This window comes from Bufo bufo, chromosome 5 (genome assembly GCF_905171765.1).
Source record: "Bufo bufo chromosome 5, aBufBuf1.1, whole genome shotgun sequence".
NCBI lineage: Eukaryota > Metazoa > Chordata > Amphibia > Anura > Bufonidae > Bufo > Bufo bufo.
In genome coordinates, this window is record NC_053393.1 from 321,881,310 (window position 1) to 321,891,907 (window position 10,598).

The 10,598-nt window shown below is 43.0% G+C and overlaps 1 protein-coding gene across 1 annotated transcript; it reads right to left on the reverse strand.

Annotated features, from left to right (window-relative positions):
* Nucleotides 1–1,379: 1,379 nt before the first annotated feature.
* LOC121002509 (histone-binding protein N1/N2-like) lies at nucleotides 1,380–2,033 on the reverse strand. Its single transcript, XM_040433961.1, has one exon. It carries the CDS (start codon nucleotides 2,031–2,033, stop codon nucleotides 1,380–1,382), a length of 654 nt encoding a protein of 217 aa, XP_040289895.1.
* Nucleotides 2,034–10,598: the final 8,565 nt, after the last annotated feature.

Consider the following 10,598-nt stretch of genomic DNA (forward strand, 5'->3'; position numbering starts at 1 on the left):
CGGCGCATGCGCCGCTGCTGTTTCCGGACGCCAGCAGTCTCCACCATGCTGCTTCAGCCTCTTACCCATTCAAAGGTTTTTAAGTAATTCTTTCAATATATTCACATATTTGTTCACATTTGCAATAATCACCAATTATGCAAGATTGGGGCATATTGTACACATTATGAATTACACTATGGATTTTTATGTATGCGCCTACTCGCCACTATATGTACACTTGCTGTATGGATGAATTATACTTTTTATATGATTGTAATTTTTATATTAATCTTATTTATGTTTATGACCATTGGAATTGATTTGTAATCATGTTAATCACTGCCACTATTTATGTATGCCATTATGCACATGTTACTCAGCTGGACAAAGGCTCCATAGAGAGAGCTGAAACGTTGCTGCTGGTTGGGTGAATAAACCTTCCACTTTTTTTCACAACTTGGAGTGCTGCCTTCGTTTTTGCTGTATGTTTACAATCTGGACCTTGGTCACAGGTCTCATAAGGAGGACTTCTTGCACCCGCATTTACTCTTTGAGTGCTGCTTCTTTTCTTTTCTCTTCTATATATATATATATATATATATATATACGGTATTTTCACATGTACTAATGAATCAGTACCAATGAGATATCTACTCACCTAACCGAGTATTTGAATATTATATCATCTATGTTTTATATATTTTAATAATAATTACCTATTTATTTATGAATGTATACAGAGAGATTTCTTACAGCCTTCTTTTTATATATTTTTATATATTCTTATAATTATTGATGCACCCGCCCACCCAATGGAGTGTGTTTTACCCTGTTTTATCGATATCTATATGTTTTATCAATATCTATATATTCATCCATGCAAATATATAACTATATACTAAATTCCATATACGACTCTTAAACGTACATATACATGTACACATCTGTCTATACCAAATTCCATATACAACTTTGAAACGTACATATATATGTTTTTATTTATTATTATTATTTTTTACTGTACTTTTCCTATTATCTATGTTCCATGTAGACTTGATAAAGGGGCCGTCGAGACCCCGAAACGCGTTGTCTCAAAATAAACTTTATTGCATCCTGTACCGGGTCGTGGTAATGCACCTTATGATCGTCTACCAGCTTGATCACTCCACAGTGACAAGCTAAGATATTTTTTCTACCTAGCAGACAGTGTCTAAGGGATTCCTTGTTCTCCTCTTTGCTGGAGAACTTTTTCTTAGCTTTCTGGCTTGCTCCTTTTCCAGATTTCTTCTTAGGGCCACGACCTCTAACTTCCGTAATCTTTACAGCTGCGTTTTCCACGGGGAGCTCCCGCCTCCTCCTTTTGTTGGAGATCTGGCTGGTCAGTTTTATACCACCCTTCAGCCACTCTGGTGTTCACACTCGCTTTGTTTCTTTCTTCTATCAACAGATAACACTTCTCTTCTTTCTTTACTCCCCACAGGGGTTACTCCAGATTTAGCTTCAGTTTCAGAGTCTTCTGCTTCTTCAGTAGCTCTGCCCACTTCGGCAGACTCTTCTTCCGCCTTATCTTTGGTCTCTGGAACATCCGAGAATTTCTCCCACTCCAACTCATCGGCCTTAGCTTCTTCAGCCTTTGAGTCTCCTTTGGAGTCTTCATTCCCTTTGTTGGCCTTCTCATCCTTCTCGGACACGGCATCATATACTTGCATTCTTAACCCCTCCTCCTCTTTCTCATCAAGGTTGGAAGTGCTGGGGACACTGGGCTCCTCAGACTCTTCATCTTCTGGCATTCCCTCCAGAGGGTCACCCAGGATATTTTCCTCCTTTCGGGCAGGCTCTAGGAGAGCCATCTCACAGTAGTAGACAACATCTGCATGCTGGCCGTCTGTCTCCTCGTATTTCTTCCCCAACAGACCGCTGGCTTTCTGGAAGGCATTAACGGCAGAGGGGACATCTTTCATGACCCGGTCCTGGCTACTCACTGCCATGAGTCTCTTCACTTCTGCCTCCACATCAGCTTCATCAACTTGTTCAGAAGAAACTTCTTCCATCTTCTCTGCCTCGGCCGGCAGCGCAGTGCCACCATATTCAGGCCCATTCCTAACAGGCTCTGACTTCTTGGCATCTTTCAGAGGATGCTCCTCTTCAGGTTTCTCATTTTCCTTTGAGCCAACCTGTCATCTCGAGAAGCTCTTGCCTCTAACTCTTCAAGCTTAGTCTTCTCCAACTCATAGACGTTCTTCCCGACGTCATCCTTTGAGCTCATGAGATCCTCCATCTCTGCTCTGAGTTGCTTGTTCAGCCTCTCACATTCACCTCGCTCCTCAAGCGCTCCTTCAAGGGCTTTAACCAAGGAGAGGGCCTTGGTCTCCTTCTCCTGAGCATCAGCCTCCGCTCGGTCACATTCTTCGGCATATCAGGCCGAGCCGTATTTCTCTATATGAGACATAATTTGCCTCTGGTGGTCCAGGTCCACTATCAGATCATCCAATTCTCGCTGAAGTTTGTTCTTGGTTTTGTGCACAACCTGGATGGAAGCGCCCCGCTCTTTAGCCTCCTGTTCCAGCTGCTCCTCGCTCTCCTCTGCTGCTGCAACAGCAGATGTAGGAGTACCACCATTCTCTTTTGGACACTCTGTGGGGGTTCTACCCAGAGTCTCTTTAAGCACTTTGTCAGTGTCTACCACAGTTTTCTGTGCTTCTTTGGAGCCTTTACTCTTCACCTGGATATCAGGCAGTAGATCCTTCAGCTCACTCATCTTTTTCTGGGTCTCCTCCTTCGACCCTTCTGAAGCCTTTTTCAGTTTCTCTGTGAAGACAGCTAGTCCCTTCTGTAACGTATCTAGGGACCGTGTGGAGAAAGAGAAATAATCTTCCTGACTGCAGCTGTACTGACATGTCCGGTCATCTACCACTGCCTTGGTATAGGTCTCAGTCGCTAGCCTGATGTCTCCCCACTTATAACTCTCGTCACGTCAGGTATAACTGTCGTCTGGTCGCTACTAGCAACTAACTTAATTTCGCAAGACCTTGACCTGGTAGCTTCTTTCTCTGAGTTGCTATCGGTCACAGCACATACATCATATATACGGCTCGGGTCATTATCAATCCTGACCTTTAGGGGCACCGATGAGTCAAACCCAACATTGAACATTTCCTTATTAAACATAGAACACTGGAGAGACTGCACACTCTCCTCTGGTACGTGGGGTACATACGCTAGCCATGCCCCATTTTCCCGCACATTTATCACAGTGGGTTCCCTCAGCTGTGTGCCCTTAACATTTATCAGCATTTCTACATCAATTACATTTTTACCAGCAGGGGGAGCTTCTTCCTCAATCACAGCCTGCAAGAGAAAAGGCATGTCATCCTAGGCATAATCACCTACTTCACATGACATCACATTTTCATTATGCAATTCTGCAAACTTGGTACAATCACCTTGCACCTTATCAGCACCATTGTTTCTAATGGTCACTTAATTTAAAGGGTTAGGTACCAGTTCTGCAGGAGTTTTGTCACTGGCTGCAGAAGTGTCTCCACTACCCCACAACTTCCAAAACAAGGGGAAATCACGGCCCAAAACGACATCATGCACGAGCCTGTTTGCAACCCTAAGCTTATAAGTCCCAGTTCCCACTGGAGTCTCACACTCAGTGAGAGCCACCGGATAGTCCTTACTATCCGCATGATTGTTCCACACATAGTCCCCAGCTACCAAGCTGGCATGTACCAGGCTCACCTGGCACCTTGCGTCTAACAACGCCTGGACTGAACTGCCATCCACCACAATGTTTCACATTTTCAGCACAATCTCTAGTCCCGGTGTCTCAACACCTCCCGACCCAGCATATAGCAACTGCCGCCGGCTCACACCACAGTTCACGGTCTCTGAGGTACCAGGGCCCCGGTCAGTAACATGCCCAATCTCCAGAGCCGTGCTCACTGTCACGTGGTCTGCTACATCAGCAATTACAGGAATGATCTTACCCATTGCTGTCTCGGGTTCGTCCCTCTCACGTGCGATACGTCCATCTCCACAGTAGACATCATCCTTTTCCGGGATGTTGGGAACCTCCCATCTTTGATTCCTGGTCATAGGACAATCAGGTGCACACCTTCCCACTTGGCGACATCTCCAGCAGCACTCTCTCTGTTGCCGGACAGCTGCATGCTGTTGTGGTTGGTTGCTCTTAGCAACAGCATTATGGCATCTTTGCACATCCTCTCTAGGACTATGTACACCTTGGCAGAAAACACTTGAACTCTTGAGAGCCGCACTGCTCTCCATATCGCTCTTTTCCCGTCGGTTGCCCTTGGCAACGGCATACACCACCTTCTATGGAACTCCAGGTAAGTGTCCGACATCTTGGAAATTTTCTAAGTGTCCACTCTGCATTGAAGACTTTCTCTCTAGGGCCAACTGCCCTTGCGCCCTCAAAGCTTCCCCCTTTGCATCCAACTGCATCCTGAGAACCTGCAGTTCTTGGCTCTTGGTCACGAGGTCACTGCCCAGTTCCTTCACACAGCGGTTACCATGGAAAATGCCTTGGGTTAGGACTTCTTTGTCTGTCCAACCCGCCCATGAGCTTTTCCTGCTCCTATTGCCACATCATTTGCCTTTGGCTAGCCTTCAGATTGGCCCGCATCAGTTGCTTGATGAAATCCTCCATTCACTCCATAGCAACAGATAGTCCTCTCTAGCAATAATAATATATCTAAAGGGTATCCTCGTTCTTTAAATCTGGTTGTCATTTCCCCCAGCCTCTGATTCTGTATAAGCGGATCCGAAACAAACCGCTTCACCCGCTGGTATTGGGATTTAGGTATTGATCTTTTTTAAAGATGGGGGGTGTGCACTTGAATAGTGTAAAATACTATTTTGATCCGTTTCCTTCCTATAGAGGTCAGTGGATAATTGACCATCTTGTTTTTTTATGACCAGTGTATCCAAAAGGCTAACTTTGTCTCTATCGCATGACATGGTAAACCGCAGACCCTCAATGCTACATTTAAATGATCCATAAACGCCAGTAGGGTCTCGCGTGGCCCCGCCCATATGCAAAAAATATCATCAATAAATCTTTTCCAAATTAGGATATTCTCACCATATAACTCATTAGTATAAACGTATGCTTCCTCGAATGCAGCCATGAATATATTTGCATAGGGCGGGGCCACGTTCGACCGCATCGCGGTCCCACGCTTCTGAAGATAATAACTATCCCCAAATAAAAAATAATTATCCCTCAGAACGATGTCCAACAGATGTAGAAGAAAATCACGTATAGATGATGTATATTCACTAGTTTCTAGAATCTTAAAAACTGCCTGAATCCCCTCCCTGTGACCAATCGACGTGTAAAGACTAACAACGTCGATGGTCACAAGGAGGCTGTCTTCAGGAACATGACCCAAATCATAAATCATTCTTAGAAAGTGAGGTGTATCTAATAAAAAGGACTTAGTATCTTTAACCAGTGGCGTCAGGGCTTTTTCTAATACCATGGCCAATGGACTAAAGATAGAATCTACTGAGGACACAATAGGACGTTCAGAGGGGTCTATAAGGATCTTCTGCACTTTTGGCAAAATATATATTACCAGGGATTGCTTAATCAAGAATCTACTCATATCTGAGTCAATAGTCAATAGTTTATAATCAGAGATTGACTCTTACCTGAGACCGAGTCTGTACTTGGTGCAGTCCCGTCTCCAGTGCGATGCCGGCGATGTTTGCGGCCTGCTCGCCTATGCCTCCTCCGCCGCGCGGACGCCGTCTGCCTCTCTGAAAAGGGCGCGCCTCTCGTGCGCCTGTTGATTCGTTGCCGGAGCTTGACGTGAAAGATCCCGATCTCGCGGGTCTTCTGAATCCTGGTCGCTGACGGAATGACGTGTCTTGCCATCTGTAGACCTTGTTCAGGTGATAGTCCTCGCAATCTCGTAGGAACTTGGATCGTTTTCTGTCCTCTGTCTCTCTCTTGTAAGTTGCAATATGGGTGTCTACAGTTTCTTTTTAATTTCTTAAACTCGTCGGGAGTTAATGAATCCTGTAGTTGTTGCTCTGTAGTTACCACTTCCTCTTTAATGTCACCGATCGCTTTTTGGATACGATTAATCGTGAGTAAGATCAGGTCATATGAACATTTGTTAATGATACGTTCAAAGTCCTTACAATATTCACTGTCCTCAGCAAAGAAGGTAGGACATAAATGCACTCTGAGACCTTTTGGAATTCTATTCACTTTATAATATTCGGCTAGTGTAGCCGCATGAAGTTCATACGAGGTCAGTCTCCTTAATTCTCTTTCCAGGTGACGCTTTTTCAATTCACTTGTAGGAATATTGAGAAATTCCGATGTTGATGTTACCTGTGAGAGGATCCTGTCTGCTTCTGCAGAATCAAAAACTCAGTGTAGAAGCCGCAGTACTCATTTGGAAATGGCGGTGCACGGTTCCAAAAATCGAATGATGGATGTGGAAAAACCAGCACTCACTCAGGTGCACGCTGCCCGGGAGAGGACGTCGATCCACAGCAATATTATAAGAAAGGATTCCCAGCAGTTGTGTCTTGATGCAAATCAGGTATCTTTTTATTCCATAAACGGAAATAGTCCTATAACCAGGACGCGTTTCTGCTATAGTCACCATATACCATATACTATAGTCACCACCCACAGGGGCAGGAGGTCTATCCCATAAAGGGAGTGGCCACAAAAAGACAGGTGGAATCAATATAAAGTGAACAGACCAAAAAGCAAAAAACACTTGGATACATATTCTATCTTACATATTGTAGACAATTTTCTTATGCATGTTCAGATATTCAACGTCTGAAAAATAAATGATACATATATTGTAAACACGTAACAGAATTATTTCTTTACAAATGCATGACCTCATATTCCCTATTGAGGCCTCTAGGATGGAATATGTCCAACGTGTGGATCCAAAAGGCTTCCCTCCGTAGCAGAATTTTCTTGATGTCACCCCCCCTCCGTGGTCTAGTCACCTGTTCTAGAGCCTGAAATTTCAGCTGGGCAATAGAGTGTCTACATTTTTCAAAATGGCTTGGTATGGGTAATAACAGATTTTTGGTTCTAATAGTTGATTTGTGTTTATTAATTCTGTCCCTCACTGCCTGCATTGTCTCACCAATGTACAGCAGACCACAAGGGCATTTGATAAGATAAATGACATTTGAGGACTCGCATGTAAAAAAACCTTTTACTTCAAATGGATGTCCAGTATGTGGATGGTGAACTGTAGGGCCCTTTATGATATGCGAACATTGGAGACAATGCAGGCAGGGGAACGTACCTCTACGTGGTGTCGATAGTACACTTTGGCGCAACCGATGTTTGGTATGTCTGCTTTAACTAACATGTCCCTATAACTAGGATTCAGCTGTCTGACTTTCAAACATATGAATTGCTTGACAGAGATCCGGTTTGGAGAATCAAAGAGAAAATCATCACCCTGGTCAAGCGTTTTGAAACAGCTGGGACTATTGACTCAGATATGAGTAGATTCTTGATTAAGCAATCCCCCATCACCCTGGTATTATATATTTTGACAAAAGTGCATAAGACCCTTATAGAACCCCCAGGACGTCCTATTGTGTCCTCAGTAGATTCTATCTTTAGTCCATTGGCCATGGTATTAGAAAAAGCCCTGACGCCACTGGTTAAAGATACTAAGTCCTTTTTATTAGAAACACCTCACTTTCTAAGAATGATTTATGATTTGGGTCATGTTCCTGAAGACAGCCTCCTTGTGACCATCGACGTTGTTAGTCTTTACACGTCGATTGGTCACAGGGAGGGGATTCAGGCAGTTTCTAAGATTCTAGAAACTAGTGAATATACATCATCTATACGTGATTTTCTTCTACATCTGTTGGACATCGTTCTGAGGGATAATTATTTTTTATTTGGGGATAGTTATTACCTTCAGAAGCGTGGGACCGCGATGCGGTCGAACGTGGCCCCGCGCTATGCAAATATATTCATGACTGCATTCGAGGAAGCATACGTTTATACTAATGAGTTATACGGTGAGAATATCCAAATTTGGAAAAGATTTATTGATGATATTTTTTGCATATGGGCGAGACCCTACTGGCGTTTATGGATCATTTAAATGTAGCATGTGAGGGTCTGCGGTTTACCATGTCATGCGATAGAGACAAAGTTAGCTTTTTGGATACACTGGTCATAAAAAAACAAGATGGTCAATTATCCACTGACCTCTATAGGAAGGAAACGGATCGAAATAGTATTTTACACTATTCAAGTGCACACCCCCCATCTTTAAAAAGATCAATACCTAAATCCCAATACCAGCGGGTGAAGCGGATTGTTTCGGATCCGCTTATACAGAATCAGAGGCTGGGGGAAATGACAACCAGATTTAAAGAACGAGGATCCCCTTTAGATATATTATCCAATAGTGGTGCTGACCAATCGATTGTGAGAGTAAAACCCAAGAAAAGGGATGATGCTAGAATAGCATTTATACATAAATTTCACCCTTTCAATATACAGATCGATAATATTGTCAGAAAACACTGGCATTTGTTGGGTAAGGCCTATCCAGAGGTCTTGGAATTTAAAAGTCCACCCCTATTTTTTTGGGAAATTTTCTAAATCCTTAAAAAATTATAAATAAAAATGTTCATTTTACATCGTAAAGTTAGAAAACAAAAATTTTAAACTGGAACGTTTCAATACAAACCCATTAGTGCAAAGTTCAATATCCAACAGGCTCCCCTAATACTTTAATAAAAAGTATGTAGACGAGGAGCTGAGGTATACTCAAAGCAGCTAGAACTTCCTGTTGAGGGAGTTAAATTGACAAATGCTGACTGACTAGAGCTAGATGGAGGGGGAGTCATTTGTAGGTATGACATGAAAGATGGGGAATAGGAAGTATTGCCAAGCTGATAAGCTGCAGAATGCCCATGAGCATGTTCAGTTATACCATATGGTTGACTGGGTGGGTTAGGAGGAGGAGCAGGATTTGAATGACGGACAGAGGAGTATTAAGTAGGTGGAGGAGGACGAGAATACTGTTGAATCGCAGATACAATTGCAGACACACTGGCAAATTGAGAGGGGTTCTTATAGGCATCTAACAGGGTATATATGACTGCCATAAATGATGGTTGCCATTGCTTTTGTAACCTGCAAATACGGTTTGCCAGTGAAACGCCAATGTGGTCAAATTCATCCTCCTTCTCCACCCTCTGAATCATTGTTAGAGCCTCAATCTCAACCGATGGCTCAGTAGGGCTTCTATTGCCTCTGCGGTTTCCCTGTCAGGGAGCCACCTGAGTGGTTGATGTATTGCTTTCCTGAGATTTTGATGCAGTCTGTGTTGCAGAGTGAGATGTGGACGGATTGGCCTGCTCATCACTAGTTTCAAGTAGACAGTTGGAATCTTGGGTGTCCACATCCGCCGATGTCCCTTTACGTTCCTCTGAAGACGTCTGCTTAGCAAGCAGAATGTTTCCTTCAGACCTATATTATAATAAGGTTCAAACATTAGGATTCCTCCAGGGGCACATTTTTAGCCAGTGCAAACATGTTAAAAAAACAAAATCCTACTTACAATCTAAGTTCAGGACTAGTAAGCAGAAAGTGCAATTCATCATAGTATGGGCACTTTTTATTGCTAGGTGATGACCCACTCTGCTCATGCTTGTTAAGACATTTCTTAAAACTGTCTGACAGTCCACCAACGATTTTTCACATCCTTAACTAGAGTGCATAAACATGTTTTAAAAAAATTAACACTTTAAAATAGAATAACATTTTAAGTGGAAAATAGAGTAGTACTTGCGGATAACATCTTGTTCATTGATTGTGGCAGAATCCCACTGAGAGTATAGGTTTCTGCAAACATGGGTCCAAGCATCTTTGGTTTGGTGCCTATCACAATAACCCCCTTCAGTAGCATCCCATAACACAGGTTGAGACTCCACCTGGACAAGATAAAATGATAATGGGGAAAAAAAAATGTAAAAACAAATATTCACACGTAACAACAGGCAAACACGCATGCAAACACCTGGAAATCATATGTGCACACAAATATGCAATGCACCACAACATGCAAAGTACACACAAACATGACAACATACCTACACCCAAACATGTAAGCAGCCATACATACATGCACAAAAACTGGAAACACCATGCAAACATCCATGCACACAAACTTGCACACACTCAAATTACACTGACCTGCACAATTAGCCTGGATAAATTGAGGCTCACGCGTTGGTACCAATGTGGCATCTCCATTTTGCATACCAAAGTTTTTTAGCCACTGGGGTGACTGCTCCTGTCAGAGCTAGTTGGTCTGTTGCTGCCTTTATGATGAGAGAAAATAGTGACAGTTTCTCCTCCCCTTATGACATAATTTCCCCAATACATGCAGATTTTGATCCGGGTCCGCAAGAAAATCCACATTCTGTGCGTGCATCATGTGAATTTTAATCTCCCCATTTAAGTGTATGGAGAAAATCCACATGAAATCTAGTCAGGAAAAATAAAATAAATTGACATGCTGCAGATTTTAAAAAGGTCAAAATCCGCACTCTTGCAGCGT

What these genes read in the sequence shown, in the direction of transcription:
- LOC121002509 (XM_040433961.1), bottom strand. Translation starts at nt 2,033, where the DNA reads ATGGAAGAAGTTTCTTCTGAACAAGTTGATGAAGCTGATGTGGAGGCA.